This window comes from Marmota flaviventris, chromosome 13, assembly GCF_047511675.1.
Source record: "Marmota flaviventris isolate mMarFla1 chromosome 13, mMarFla1.hap1, whole genome shotgun sequence".
NCBI classification, from domain to species: domain Eukaryota; kingdom Metazoa; phylum Chordata; class Mammalia; order Rodentia; family Sciuridae; genus Marmota; species Marmota flaviventris.
The window spans coordinates 50,453,561-50,470,229 of NC_092510.1; the positions used below are offsets into that span (position 1 = coordinate 50,453,561).

General features: G+C 37.1%; 1 protein-coding gene and 1 pseudogene across 3 annotated transcripts in view; one reads left to right on the plus strand and one right to left on the minus strand.

Annotated features, from left to right (window-relative positions):
• Psip1 (PC4 and SRSF1 interacting protein 1) overlaps positions 1 to 14,090 on the minus strand; it is a 46,232-nt gene extending 32,142 nt beyond the window's left edge. For 2 of the 3 annotated variants that reach the window (XM_027950576.3, XM_027950575.3), the window contains exons 1-3: positions 13,935 to 14,090; positions 13,263 to 13,473; positions 9,309 to 9,385 (exon numbers count right to left, since the gene is read on the minus strand). In XM_027950576.3, coding sequence (XP_027806377.1) covers positions 9,309 to 9,385; positions 13,263 to 13,334 — 149 coding nt within the window. In that variant the 5' untranslated portion in view covers positions 13,335 to 13,473; positions 13,935 to 14,090. The remainder of the gene's footprint in view (positions 1 to 9,308; positions 9,386 to 13,262; positions 13,474 to 13,934) is intronic. The other variant, XM_027950574.2, reaches the window with a different exon arrangement.
• Positions 11,937 to 12,043, plus strand: LOC114104491 (U4 spliceosomal RNA; annotated as a pseudogene).
• Positions 14,091 to 16,669: the final 2,579 nt, after the last annotated feature.

Below are 16,669 nucleotides of genomic sequence, written 5' to 3' on the forward strand. Positions count from 1 at the left end.
AAATTCACTTTTTTTATACCTTTATTTTATTTATTTTTATGTGGTGCTGAGGAATGAACCCAGCGCCTTACACGCGCGAGGCAAGCACTGCACGGCTGAGCCACAACTCTAGCCCCCATCAATTCACTTAAATAAAAAACTAGGGATTGAACCTAGGAAAACCTAACGAGTTACATATCACCAACCCTTTTAAGACAGTGTCTTACCAACTTACTGAGGCCAGTCTCAAATCAGTCCTTGCCTCAGCCTCTGCAGTACCTGGAATGACAAGCATGCACCACCACATCTGGCTAAATTCATATATTTTAATACATCAAAAATTAAATAATATAGTCCAAAGGAGAAAGTCTGTACAAGTTTAGAAGTTTTTGATGCTTAACATCTCTAGTAATCAGGAAAACAGAAATCAAAACCACAATGAGATAGCATCTCATACCCAATACAATGGATATAATAAAAAAGAAAATGTGGCTGGGGATGTCTCAGTGACAGAGCACTTGTCTAGCAAAGACATAGTCCTGGGAGACATCCCAAACACCACAATAAATGGTAAATGAAAAATAAATAAATATAAAGACAATGTGGGGAAATTAGAATCCTCATACACAGCTGACTTGGAAACATTCTGGCAATTTCTCAAAAGACTAATTCTAAAGTCAGCATTTGACCCAGGAATTCTACTCTTCAAGAAATAAAAACATATGTTCATACAAAAACTAGTATACAAGGAAAAGAAATCTTGTATACTAAGTTCACAGCAACATTATTCATAATAGCCAAATGTAGAAAAACTCAAAAGTCTGTCAAATGATGAATAAGTACGATAACAACGGGCAGTATTATTCGGCAATAAAAAGAAATGGGGGCTGGGGTTGTAGCTCAGTGGTAGAGCACTTGCCCAGCACATGTGAGGCACTGGGGTTTGACTTTCACCACCACCTAAAAAATAGATAAAATGAAGTCATTGTGAACATCTACAATAAAAATATTTTTTAAAAAAAGATATAGAAGCACTACCACATGCTACTTCATGGATGAATATGGAAACATTATGCTAAGTGTAAAAAGGTAATCTCTAACAACCACATGTTGTATGGTTTCCTTTATATGAACTGCCTCAAATAGCAAAGTAATTTGGTCATTGCATAGGCTAAGGCAAGAAGGAGGAACGGGAAGAAATGGTTAAGTAACTGCTAATGAGTTTCTTTTAGACTAGGCTAATGCCGCCACTACTTTCTGGATATACTAATATCTATTGAATTATATACTTTATATAGGCAAATTATATGGGCAATGAATTCTACCTGTTTAAATTTTTTTTTTTTTTTTAATTTGGCCAAGCAGGGCTGGGGTTATGGCTCAGCGGTGGAGCACTCACCAAGCACGTAAGAGGCCCTGGGTTCAATCCTCAGCACCACTTAAAAATAAATCAATAAAGGTATTGTGTCAAACTACAACTAAAAAATAAATATTTTTAAAAATATTTTAAAAATTAAAATATATTTTAAAAAATTAGAAATAAATAAATAAATAAATTTGGCCAGGCAGAGTGGTGTGTCTGTAATCCCAGCAACTGGGGAGGCTGAAGCAGGAGGACCACAAGTTAAAGCCAGTGTTTGCAACTTAAGAGACTGTCTCAAAAAAATAAAAAAAAAAGGGGATGGAGATGAAACTCACTGGTAAAGTGTCCTTGGGCTCACCCCCTAGTACCACTAAATAATATAGATTTTAAAAAAAATCTTTTTTTTCCAGAGAACATCATATCTTATCAAAAGAAACAAGCAATTCACAATTTTACCAATTACATATAACCAATGTTTTCAGTCCATTTATTTGAATATAAAATGTGATTTCAATGATACATACTTTTAGATGAAGTGAATTATCTTTTCATATCAACAATGAACATTATTTCACTGAATGGCTAATCCAGAATTGGTCTATTGTTGGATGATTTTTTTATGTCAAAATTTTTATTATAGAATAATGCTGCTATAATAAACATATTAATCAATCTTAGCACACATCTTCATAATCAATTCTAAGAACAATTGGGTCAAAGAATATTCTCAAGACTGACCACCTAATAAGACTCAAAAACAAGGTGGATGAAGAAGAGAATCCTTTCTGGGCATATAATCCCACAGGATTGGTGAACAGGGCCTAAATTAGCTTTAAGAAAGCACTACTGGGGTTGGGGATGTGGCTCAAGTGGTAGCGCGCTCGCCTGGCCCGGGGTTCGATCCCCAGCACCACATACAAACAAAGATGTTGTGTCTGCCGATAACTGAAAAATAAATATTAAAAACTTCTCTCTCGGGCTGGGGATGTGGCTCAAGCGGTAGCGCGATTGCCTGGCATGCGTGCAGCCTGGGTTCGATCCTCAGCACCACATGCAAAACAAAGATGTTGTGTCCGCCGAGAACTAAAAAATAAATATTAAAATTTTAAAAAATAAAAACTTCTCTCTCTCTCTCTCTTAAAAAAAAAAAAAAGAAAGAAAGCACTACTGGTTTCCAAAGGATATACCAGGCATGGCTGTCAACTCCAATTCACTCTATAACATATTTCACTTTAAAAGACATTGAAAAAAAAATGACATAAGCAAAATAAAAGGATGTAACTACATAAAATACCTAATATTGAAAAACTAAGAGCAAGTCCAAAACTAAGAGCAAGCCCAAAGAAAAAATCATAAGAACATTAATAGCTTTAGGAAATGTTTCTTAAAAACAGGAATAAAAGCACATGCCTATAATCCTAGTGACTTGGGAGACTGAGGCAGAAGGATCTCAAGTTGGAGGTCAGCCTCCACAACTTAGTGAGACCCTATATCAAATAAAAAATAAAAAGGGCTGGGGATTTAGCCTGGTAGAGTACTCCTAGGTTCAATATCCAATACCATACACACACACAAAAAAAAAAAAAAAAAAAAGAGAGAGAGAGAGAAAGAAAGAAAAAGGGGAAAAAAAGGAATAAAAATTATTTATTCCATTACAGAGAATTTTTAGGGTCTTTTTAAATTTTTAGCAAAGAAAATATACACATTAATTCAAGCGGCAAATTTCAGAGCTAAAAGAAAACTTAAGTATCCCCAAATCCTTATTCCAAAGATTAGGAAATTGAAGTCTGGCTTACACAGGCATGGTCACCTAGCTGTTGAACACAAGTGTCTCAACTCTGTACAGTGATCATTAAAAAGGTTTCAGAGTTTCCACTGTTTACTGTAATATACTCTTTGAAGCATTTCCTAACAAAATATTGATGCCACACCCCTCAACATGTGAATTAAAACCTCAAATACCAATGTCAAACTTGTAAGAATTGAGGCTAATTTAAAAAAAAAAACTAAAAAATTAGCAAATCATTTATTGAGTAGAACAATAATTCTGAAACAATCTAAATCCTACAAGTGTGGTTCTCACATGGCACACTCCTCAAGGCCCTAAGTGTGTATGTCCTGATTTTTATAAGAATTTAAATACACAGAAAAGCAGTTATGTCTTTGAACCGTAATCCTCATAAAAGCTGTTGTTGAACACCTAGAACCCTTCCTTTAAAGTAAACAAAATGGGAAGATCTGGGTTAAAGACTAAAATATCAAAACTTGTTTAACTTTGCCATATTACTAAAGTTTTTTTTTTAACATATTGATTCTAATTTGCTGCTTCATTTCTCCACTATTCAACTATAAAACATACTGGATGTTTCATAAGGTTTTATATAATAGCATGCATTATTTTATAATGAAAAATTATTCATTAGACAATTGAATATGCATCTGCTGGTATAACAGAGATGAATAAAAGTTTATTTCATTACTTGGTGTGAGGCATGAGAGAATCTACACAAGCCCAACACCAGCACATACAGCTTTGGTGGTAATACAGAGTTGTATAAAACTAGTGTGGAATAAAAATCCTATTCCATGATTCATTCCTTTATTACCTGTGCCTGTGACCTGACCAATACCTCCCTCTTGATCTTCACTTATAAAACTATAAATCAGGCAGGTTTTAAAACAACCTATGGTATATATTTTTAATGTTCCTAAAGCTGAGCATACAACTTCTTTGTAATAAGGCAATTAAGAGCAGTAATACTGGAGATAAAAGCAGCAAAATGCCATTTTATTTAAATTTTCCAGACTTTCTGAGAAACCGAACTAGGTTAGGGTATTCCCTTAATTAGCAGAAGCAATCAGTCAGCAAAACTCAAATTCACCAGCATTTCAAACAATTTACTAACTGGAGTACAGTAGCAGCCTTGGAAAAATATGCAATGTTACCAATAATTTATAAATTCCTTCAAGTACCTTTTCCAAGATGACATGCTTGTCAAAGCTATACAATTTCTAATTAATAACTGATAGTGTTTACCATGTGCCAAACACTATTCTAGGCATTTTCATGTAATATCTTGTTTGTACCCCAAAATTATGAGGTAGGTTATTATTATTCCCATTTCACAAACTAGGAAGTAAAAAACCAAAGGTAAGTAACCTGCCTGAGGTCATACAACAGGTAAATAGCAGAGAGACTTCTAAACTAAGTTTAGAAGTTGTATTAAACATTTTGTATTAGTAAATGGAAGGCAAATTCATAATAACAAATGACTCTAAGAGCATCAAATTTTCAATCCTCAGATTCAACAGCTATTACGTAGAAGGCCCTTAAATAAGTGATTACAAAACAGACAAGGTCCCTGCTATTTCAGCTTTTCACTTGTGGGTGAAGAGGAAAAAAAAAAAAAATCATTTTAAGTCTTCACTACATTGGAGAAAATAAACATAAAAAGGAGATACTGAGCTTAGATCTAAATGACTGTAAATATCCAACCACATAGCATTTCCAGAAAAGGATAAACAAGTAAAAAGAACCTGAGGAAAGATGAGACATACTTTGTAAAACAGAAAAAAAGCAATGAAAAATGTGACAAGCTGGAGAGGTAAACATGAACTAATTCATATAGGGTCTCATAAACAGTATTCGTAAATAGTTTCTTAGGTTTGGTTTTCTTGTACTGGGCACTGAACCCAGGGCCCCCCACATGCTGGACAAGCCTGAGCTACATTTCCAGCCCTTTTCATTTTATTTTTGAGAAGTGGGTTTAGCTAAGTTGCCCAGACTGGCCTTCAAGTTTCAATACTTCTGCCTCAGTCTCCTAAGTAGCTGTAATTACAGGCATGTGCTACCAAGTTTATGGAAACGTTTATGGTAATGTTAATAGGGAATCATTGAAGGTTTTTGGACAGGGAAAGGACACAACCTGATTGGCATATGAAGTCACTTTGATTATATATTTAGAGTTGAAAATGAGACCAAGATAGGATAAGGACAATAATTACAGGAATTGTGAGATGGACTTTAGTTGTTATCAGAGGAACCACAGAGCAGGCAGATCAAGATGCATTTTGAAGGAAAGATACAATAATAACAAGATTTGCTGACTGACTAGATGTGGGGAGGAAAGGCAAAGACTGTAATAAGGAATCAAGGATAACACCAAGACTTTGGCTCCAGTATCAGAAAGAACTAGATTCATATCAGAACCATCTACTAAGATTCAGTTTTAAATGTTCAATCTGTGATACCTAGTAGACAATCACAGTTAGCAAACATAAGGGATCACTAATATTCAAAACTTAGCCCGGCATGGTGGTACACACCGATTAAGGAATGATAGCTGCTTGGAAGGATGAGGCAGAAGGATCACCAAATATGAAGCCAGCACAGGCAACTTTGCAAGACCCTATCTCAAAATCTAAAAAGGCTGGGGGTGTTAGCTCAGTGGTAGATTACTTGCCTACTACATGTGAGACCCTGGGGTTCAATCCCCAGTACTGCAAAAAGAAAACAAACAAAAAAACTTTACTACTGGACAAATTTACTATAAATAACATCAAATGAGATGTAAAATTGGATGGCTTACAGGTTAGGGAAAGAATGCAGTCACAAAAGGATCCTTGTTCTAAATTCACAATAAAATCTTCATTTATATATTAGTTATAAGTTAGTAATCTTCCAAACAGTGCTATTTCTTTTGTTCTTCCTGTCCCATCTAACTCCTGGTTGTCAGAATAAACTTCCATTTACACAAAGTCCAAACTGAAAAAGGTTCAAATACATAACTACCCTCCCAGGACTATTAGAGATCTAGTTCCTAAAAACTAAAGTACAAAAAAAAATGTTGTTACCACACCAACAGGTATATGGCAGCACTGTCTTTCCAAAGATAGATGATATATTTGTGAGAACACTAAGGACCAAAACACTATAAAAGCATTGTGTAAAATTTTAATTCTTTGAATATATTTCTTGAATTTTATTTTCTTCATACACAATCTTAGTTATCTGTTCAATAATGCACAATAAATTAGTTGATGTAGTATGTTTTGATTTAAAATAAATATTTGGCTGGGGATATAGCTTAGTGGTATAGCACTTACCTAGCATGTAGGAAGCACTGAGTTCCACCCCCAGCACTGCAAAAATATAAAGTAAAATCCTCATTTTTAAACACTGGGGAAAGAATGCCCATTCCTCTTCAGAATTTAAAATAATAACCTAGGGCTGGGGTATATTTGTGAAGTAAAGTGCCTGCCTAACAAGGGGTATAGGTGTGTTGCTCAATGGTAGAACATTTGGCCAGCATGTGCAAGGCCCTGAGTTCAATCCCCAGCACAAGAAAAAAGTAAGTAACATGTATAGGGCCCTGGGGTTCAATATGGGGTGGGGAAAGACCACTTAAGAATGGGCCAGGCAGTGGTGCACACCTATAGTCCCAGGAACTTGGGAGATTGAGACAGGAGGATTGCAAGTTCAAGGCCAGCCTCAGCAACTTACTAAGGCCCTAAGCAACTCAGCAAGACCCTATCTAAAAATTAAAAAGCACTGGGGATGTAGCTAAGGGATAAGTGCCCCTGAGTTTAAAAAAAAAAAAAAATGTATTAAGTGTTTTATGAAAATTAAGAATACATATAACATCATAAAATCTTTTAAAATCAGAAAAACTACTACTGTGCACAGTGGCACATACCTGTAATCCCAGCAGACAGGAGGATCAAGAGTTCAAAGCCAGCCTCAGCAACGGTGAGGTACTTAGCAACTCAGTGAGACCCTGTCTCTAAATAAAACACAAAATAGGACTGGGGATGTGTCTCAGTGGTCGAGTGCCCTTGAATTCAATCCCTGGTATCAAATAAATAGATAAACAAACAAAATCAGAAAAACTGAAATAAGGAATTTTAAACTTACAAAACTGAAAAATTCTAAAGAATATCTGCTCAAATTAATATTTCCAAACTTCATACACATCAAAAATCATCTGGAAGGCTTGTTAAAACAGACTTTCAGGCTCCTCACCTCACAAACTGATTCAGTATATCAGGGATGGGGCATTAAGAACTTTCCTTTTTTAACTAAAAATCCATGATTCTGGCATTGCTAGACCTAGCATGAAGCATACTTTACAAACCCCTACACTAATACAAAGTATACAATTTTTCAAAGATTCCTTTCCCCCCAGGCTTGAGAATACACATCTATCATACCAGCTATTCAGGAGGCTGAGGCAGGAGGATCACAAATTTGAGGGCAACCTGAGCAACTTAACAAGACCCTGTCTCAAAATTAAGAAGGTTAGGAATGTAGTTCAGTGGTAGAGTGTCTCCAGGTTCAATTCCAGTACCATGTACACATACACAAGAATCCTTTCCCTATTAATTTTGCTTAGGTTTCCATGGTGGAGCATGCCTGTAAACCAGAGGCTTGGGAAGCTGAGGCAAGAGGATCTTGAGTTCAAAGCCAGCCTCACCAACTTAGAAAGGCCCCAAGCAACTTAGGAAGACCCTGTCTCAAAATGGAGATGGGGGAAGGACACGGGATGTGGCTCAGTGGCTGAGCACCTCTGGGTTCAATCCCTAGTACCCCCTCCCCCAAAAAAAGAGTTTAAAACTGTATTATATGTACATACACACATATTTTTTTTCTTCTTTTTTAATACAATATGTCTGAATGTAACTCAAATTAAATACAGTAAAGGCCAATCCAACTCTAGATCTAAAATTACATTTGAAACAAACTAATTATGTGATATTGTATAATACCATTAACATGAAATGTCTGTAAATGGCAAATCTATACAGATTGGAGACTGTAGTAGGTAAGGACTGGGAAGAAGGGGATGAAGTGATCATTAATGGGTAAAAGAATAATTACACTAAAATCTATCAAAATATATTAAAATCAATTGAATTACACACTATAAACTCAGTGGTATATAAATCACATCTCAATAAAGCTGTTAAAGAAATTATGTGGAAGTATATACAACAGCTGAACAACATAACCAAATATTGCCATTGTAGTCACTCTTAGAAATACATAATTATAATCACAGTATCCACAGTTTTATTTTTCATCTCAAACAATTCTATTCTACAAATAAAAATTATTTCAAGTCCCAAATCAGACAGATTATATAGTATTTGTAAAGCGATTAAATTATAGGCACCTGAGAATATAACCTTTGGGAATTAATGTGATGGGCCCCAGAACAATGCCATGTACCTACAATTAACAGTTCAACTTTCAGCTGCATTTTTCTTAAAAATTATTTTGCTTCACATTAGTAATTGGTTCTCTGCTCACATATCCACCAGAACAGCAGAGCAGTCATAGTGGCTTTAGTAACCACAGAAACACATACAGGTAACTGTCCAGATTTCTTCTTCTCATCTTCTCCACAACATAGTTTGTGTGGCTAATATCACAAAAAGCCTAAAACAGGGTATCAGGTAGTACTTGTACAAAAGACATTTTACTAAATAGGCCTACTAAAGACCTTGTTAAAACTTCCCTTACATTATTTTCATCTGTCACTCATCCATGTGATTGCTGAGAAAACACTTTGCTTTTTTAATTAAGAAAACATCTATTCCAATAAAAATTAAACCTATAGTGTCTACTTTAAAAATAAGAGGAGCGCTGGGATTGTGGCTCAGCGGTAGATCGCTCGTTTGATCCTCAGTAACACGTAAAAATAAAGGCACTGTGTTGTGTCCATTTACACCTAATAAATAAATAAATGAATATTTCTTTTAAAAAAAATAAATAAAAATAAGAGAAAATTTCCAGAACCATCAAAAAAAAAAAAGAGACTCAAAGACATTTTTCAAATCTCAATGATTTTAATTAAAGTTCTCTATTTTTTTATTATCTTCCCATTGAATCTCTACTTGCTCTTCATTTTATGTCACATGACCCACAACATTAAGTATTATTTGCCTCTATGCTAACAGGACTTACGTCTCATGAGTTCCAAAAAAGAAAATGGGTAGCTTATTTGTAGGTGGCTTTACAGCTCCATCAGGAACTTCATCTACCTAAAAGAAATATTTGAAAAATTAAAATTAAAATATTTTCAATAATACATACCTGAAAAAACTAAGAATAAGACATTCAAAACAGACAAAAAATGGACTCATTATCAAAAGCCCATAATCCTATATCTCCAGTTTTGAAACCCAAGAAGTTCTAAAACACAAGATTTTTCAAAACCTCATCTGGTAGCAAAACCTGGACTGACACTGAGGTTAATTCAGTCATTCAGCTAGTATTTCTGTTGTTTCTCTGCAGAAACAATGTGTTAGATTATTATGTGCTATCCCAGACCCTACCAGCAGGAAAACGTGGCATAGGTTTCAACTTCCTAAAATACCAAATTGTTGAATTATTAAACATATTTGGCCCTAAGCTTTTCATATAAAGTATCTGAACCTATTCCACAATCCTAAACAATATTTCTGTAGGAAAGCTACACAAAAAAACACAGTAATGTAAAGGAAAAAATTGGCCTGGGGTATAGCTCACTAGTACAGTGCTTGCTCAACATGCATAAGAACACAAGAATTCGGGCTGGAGTGTGGCTCAGTGGTAGAGCACTTGCCTTAGCAAGTATGAGGCACTGGGTTCGATCCTCAGCACCACATATAAATAAATAAAAGGTCCATTGACAGCTAAAAAATTAAAAAAAAGAACACAAGAATTCAATTCCCAGCACTGCAAAAAATATACAAATAAGGGCTGGGGTTATAGTATAGTTCAGTTGGTAAAGTGTTTGCCTCACATACACAAGGCCCTGGGTCCAATCCCCAACACCACCCCCCCAAAAATAAAAAGGTACATATATACCAAAAAAAAGAGACATTGCCAAGAGCAGTGGCCCACGCCTGTAATTCCAGCAGCTCAGGAGTCAGCAACGAGTGCTCCTAAGTTCAATCCCCAATACTCTCGCCCCCAAAAAGACATTAACAAAAGTTTAAAGCAGTATTTCCCAAAGTATGAAACACATATTATGAAAAGATCCTCCATCTACATGGTTGAATCAGATGGGGTTATCTATTCCTTTTTCAGTTCTCTTTCAACCCTTTTAATTAAGGAAAACAGCATTAGGTGGTATTTGTTATATCTAACATTTCTGTAATGTTACTCTCCTTTATTCCCTGTATTCAAACTAGAAAGAATTTAATAAATTCTGGTATCTAGAAAGAATTTAACAAATTTCTACTTCAAAAGCAATTTGATTAGGATTGGGGTTGTGGCTCAGCAGTATAGCACTCGCCTAGCACATGCAAGGCTTTGGGTTCAATCCTCAGCATCACATAAAAATAAATAAATAAATAAATAAAGGTATCGTATCCAACTACAATTAAAAAAAGATTTTTTTTTTTAAAAAGTCATTTAATGGGCTGGGGTTGTGGCTCAGGGGTAGAGTGCTCGCCTAGCAAGCATGAAGCACTGTCAATCCTCAGTACCATGTAAAAAATAAATATATATTTTTAAAAAAGCAATTAAAAAAAAAAATCAGTTGACTGTCAAGGGTGCTGACTCTGTAAGCATTACACCATAGAAGGCCAGACCATAAATGTGATTGCACTGGAAGGTTTCAGACACCAATAAAGTTATTACCATCCAGCACCACTAGAGACCTTAATTTTTCCATTTATACCTGTCACTTCAACCTGTCATTTCAACTTTGTGGGAAGGCCCTAAAAATTGAAAAAATCCTTAAGCCTTTAAAATAAAGAATATTTTCTGTCAATTTAGTTCATATATTTCTTTCTGCTATTACATAGCTTTAGGAGTCTTTTCAAATGCTTATTATTAGCACAGACTGAGCTTAACAAATGTTAGGCAAATTTTTTAAAAATTGATTTAAAAAAAAAAAACTAGTTAAGGATTACAAGAATATGTAAGACTTAGAAGTAATCCAGTTTGGAATGAATATGTAGACAGAAAATGTTAAACCCAAAATGGGAACAAGATGTATTACCTTTACAACTGAAAACTTCAATACTCTGTAAAACAAAGATTTACAATTTCTAAGACTAAAGATGGAAAAAACATAATTCTTAAACACAGAATATGTCAAAACTAAATTTAGCTGCTTCCAAGGGGGGAAATGACAAAAAATTCCCATTGCAATCCAAATGAACTCATTAAAAGCAAGACTTGTTAAAGAAGGAAAATACTCTGGCCCTCCTAAAGCTACTTTATTTTTACTTTTAATAGCACTAACTCTTAGTCACCTAACATATTGAAGGGTGTGGGGAGGATGATGTGGGAGTAGAAAATTTTTTAAGAATTTCCACTTGGCTTCTCACTAGTGTGGCTTTGGAATCTGAATATGGATGTATCAGATGCCCTCAGATTTTTATAACTCAAAAATAAAGATGCCTTGAAAAAAAAAAAAAAAAAGTATCTTGGAGGGACCTTAAACCTGTTCAGGTCCCTAGGCATTATTTAAATACTAAATATAGAGCTTTTTTTAAGTGCATGATTATGTAGCTAACGACTGGTGGGGTTTTTAAAAATTCCAGTTTAAGGCCACTGCCCTCAAGAAGCTTACAATATATTTGAAGTCAAAACATACACAGCTTTGCGCAGTGGCAGTATCGTAGCCAATGAGGTTTATCCGAGGCGCGATTATTGCTAATTGAAAACATACACAAAGTAAGAATTAAAAGATTTTCCTAAAGGGAACAGATTAGAATGCCAAATATTAGAAAAGGTTTATGATTAAAGATGTTCAAGTGAAACTCCACTGAAAAAGGAGACATGATAAGACTAACAAAAAAAAAAAAAAGCTTTGAAAGGAAATATGTTAAATAGATTCTATAAAATAGCTGGAGAGGAAAAAAGAAATCAAGAAACTATACTTGGATGGCACTCTCAGTTGCTCCCTCCATGATTCTGTTATCTAATGGGTATCTCTGCACATTCCTCTTTCCAGCTGACATAACTAGAACTATAGGATTTAATTATTTTTGAGGCAAATTGGGAGTAAATGGTTTAAAAAAAAAACAATAATTACAACTTTAGAATATCTTAAAAAGATATTGAGCTTACTCTAATGTATCTCAACATTCTTTAGGTTGTATCTATATGGGTCTTAAAAACCAGGTCCCATGAAAATCTAACAAACGGTATTTTTCTGAAAATGGAGCTTAGGTATTTCACACAGTTTCAATTCCTAAGTGTCACAAAACATCCTGGGTCCTTGGAGATCATTCTATACCAGCAGATGTGATCCCAGAATCTGGTCCACTCCTCCTTTTGTCCATAGAAAACAAAAAAGTAAAATAACTTCTCAAGGTCATAAGGTAAACAACATAAATAAAAACGTGGAAATAAATTTTATGGACCTTCCTTGGTATTGACTAACTGAAAAATTTTCAAGAATATGCAGTCCTAAACACCTTTTTTTAAAACAAGCAAATCCAGAAGGTTTCATCAACTCAACTCATGTATTTTTTTAAACCCTGAAAATTCAATTTAATCAAATATACACTTCTGACATTCAAGAGTTTGTAATTCGCATAGGTTCCATTGATATTTTGCATTTTATTTAAAATTTAGTAAACGTCATGTTTCACTAGTTTTTAAACATAAATTTATTCTGGATAATTTCACCTACAGTGGAACATTAACTGGCATGTCATCTAAATATTTCCTATAAGAACACCTGTCAATGACTGTCAAAAACAAGCCATAGGGAAATAAATGAGTATGTAAGAAAACTTAAATTTTTACAATTACATGGGAGATTACCGGGCAAAAGCGAAAATGAGAAATTACAAACGAGATAAAGAAAATCGAGGGGCAGAAAGGACACAGGAAAAAAAATAATAGAAATGGCAGGAAGAAGGCCTCTGAGAATGAAGGGAGCACCGCTAAACGCGAAGGCTAGAAATCACTTACTCGAGCTGGCCAATGAGGATAACCTTTCATCTTGGCGAAGATGAGGTCTCCAGGTTTGAAATCGCGAGTCATGTCTCGGGGGCGAGGCCGGGGGTCCCAAAACCAAGAGGAGATGCGGCGGTGCGCGCGGCAGAGAGATGCGGGAGCGCGGATGAGCCCAGGCTCCCTCGCCGGCGGGCGGGGGAGGATGCCTCGGGGTGTCCCGACGGGCCTGCGAGGGACAGCAGGGAGGTCGGTTAAAGCGAAGAAACCCGAAGGGAGGGGCCGCAGAGGGAGGGGGAGGGGCAGGGACAGCAAAGGTGGGGGTGGGAGAGTAAGAGGAGCGCGGCCTCCGCAGCTACCCCTCCAGGCTGGAACAGGTCCCTAGCCTAAAAGACGCCACCACCTGAGGCGGGGATGCTGCCCTACCACAGATTCCCTCCTCCCGCCCCATCTTTTCCAGGGCTTTTTCCACGGGCTCAAGCCCTCCAAAGGGAGGCGGATACAGTGACGAGAAAGATGGATTAAGGCGGACATTTCCCTTCCATCCACGCACAACCTCCCCCAAAACCTGCTCCCCGACGGTCGCAGCCCCTGGTCGCCCCTCGGCCGGGCCGCGTCCACTTCCCCGCTACAGCCAACAGAGAGGCCAACGAGGGTGGGGGGCGGGGCGAGTGACCGCCGCCCGCTCACCTGCAGGGTCCGTGGGCGCTGAGGCTGCGGTGGCGGGCCGGCCGCCTCCGCCCGCGTCCACGCAAGCCACCTGCGCCACCAGCTGCCGCAGAGGCGTCTCAACGGCTAAGAATCGCAACCGCCGCCACCACTGCCGCCGCCGTCGCTGCGCCGCTCCCGCGCGGCTCCCGCTCGGCGCCCGCTAGCACTGGGGCGGGACCAAGTGCTCGCTGAGGTAGGGGGGATAGTATAGCACCCCCACAAAGTCTGTGACTCCAGAGCGGAGGTTTTGAAGACCCTAGATCCTCATGTTACCTTTTCACTAATAATTGTATTCAGCAGAAAAGAGAAACAGATAAGAAAGAACGAAGAAGTAAGGGAAAATACCTGGAGTGGCTGTGGTTCTCCCCTGTGGTTTGTGGAATGGTCGGGCCTGGCCCGCCCCTGCTGGCTGCTCTGCGTGTGTGTATTTGTATGTGTACTGTATGTAAAAGGCGGGGAGGGAGGAAGCGATTGTTGTGTATCGGGTTTAGGGGCGGATATCAGGGCCCATCGCACTTGGATGCGTATTAGGGAGAAACAGGCAGCCTGTTTTTGCATCGTTTCCCAGGGCGGGGAGGCTTTAATTCTTTCTTGGGCGATTTGCATCATACAAAAAAGAGGAGCTGTACAAAAACCCATAGATAAAATTGGAGCACCAAGCGGTTGCAGGGTATGCAGCTTGTAGGCCATGCACCTCGCTGAATGAACCTTACTGTCTGCTTTTCCTTGAGATTGTAATATGAGAAAGTCTCATTCATTTATTTTACATTTAAATCACCAAGAACTGTTAAGAAAAATGCAGTCCCAACAAATGCAAAATGCGAAGGTTAAAAAACAATGACAGGAAAGCATAAGCTTGTTAGATAGGATGTGGGTTTGGGCCCAGACTAAATTTTACCTGCTTCTGAATTTTATTTCCCCAGTACAATGGTACTGGTAGGTGGTACAGTGAGTGTTACTAAATTTCAAAATACTTTTCAAGGGATTTTAAATATTACCTTATTTTTGATCCTTTAGCTTATGCATGTCATGATATATTGGTAATAATATGCCCAAGCATTTGATGTGATCTGATAATTTAATATTTTTACTCTTACCAGAGCTGTCACCAGTATTGTCTTATTGTGTTCTTTACCATTAATTCAGGTTTACAATAAATATGTAGTGAATAAGGCATTTTGAGCATTAATAAAATTAATCTTAAATTTTGTTTCATCCTTCATTGAACCCCCTCAAAAGTACCTACTGTGTATTAAGCCCACTTTGGTGTTGTGATATAGCTATGAGCAAGCACATTTACTTCCTATTTTAAAAGGGATGAAAATATATTTTAAAAGAATATTAAAATATGTAATTATTGATACTGATACATAGCTAGTACTGCTTTAAATAAAGTATTCAACTGGCAATAAGTTAGAAAAAGCTTTAATGAATATACAAAAACAGCATGCCTTTTCAAAAGGAATGAATTTACATTCCCAAAGTAAAATGACCTGCAAGGACTTTCAAAAAACTAAGTTGTAGCTTAAGGTTTGCAGAGGGTTCCATGCAGAGCAAAAAGGGAATTGGCAAGGGAGAGGAAATTGTTGGTGATATGGCTTCAACTTTCTCATCCTGAATTTGACTTTGTTGACTACTTTGGAGCTATCATTGGTTGTAGAGCAAGAAAAGAATAAAAATTATTCTTTAAAAAATTTTTTCTTACTCTTTTAAGGTAGATGAAAGTAGAAAGAGGTTTGTGAAACTACTAAATGATCCATTTCTGTGCAGGATTGGAGACTATGAAGGTGGCAAGGAAGGGCACAAAATTGCATAAAAAAATAATCATCAGTTGGTGGCAAATCATGCATAGGAAAGGGGCAGAAAATTGTACTGAAGAAAAGTCCAAGAAACTGAATTATCGAATCCAAAGCATCCCTCAGAAATCATTTTTTATGCAACTCCTTTGTTCTCAACACTGTAACTGTAAAGGCCTTCCAACTCCAAGTGTGGTCAGGGCCCAGCAGCATGGGCTTCACCAGGAAGCCTATTAGAAATTCACCCCCTCCCCAGACCTATTGAATTGTTTTCTGCAGTTTAACCAGATCCCCAGGTGATTGTTATATATATTCAAGTTTGACAAACTGTTATGGCCAATCCTACTATAGATTTAAGAGCTTAAAATCATGTGGGAAAGACAGATATATAATAAAATGTAATTGATGCTAAACTTTTTAATTAGTGACCAAAACTTAAGAGGCGCCAGCTAGTAAAGAAGGTGTGATTACTGTCAATGGGGAGGTCCTCAGAAAATAAAAAAATAGAGGGAAAATGGAAAAGCATTGATATGTTAGTGTGAACAAACTTCAATACTTAGCCCTTGCTGTCCATAAATTTTGACAATTTCAATTTGTGACAGCCTGCAGACAACAGATGTTACCTTGTAAACAGCAAATCAGAGCAAAACAGGTGGATGTTTCAGCCTCCAGAGAACAAAAGCCCAGGATCCCTGGGAGCAGGAATTCTGAATCTGAGAGGGGGGAAATGGAGGGGAGGGGATGGAGAAGAGGAAAGGCTGAGCACAACACTGCTACTTGGAGAGCTTTCTCCCCAGCTATGCCTCACGCACCTATCCACAGGAAAAATAATACAATTTCCAAAACTAAATCAAGGGAAATCTTAATGTATTGAGGCAGAAGCTTGACTTACATTCTGTCATGTAACCTGGGTTACCA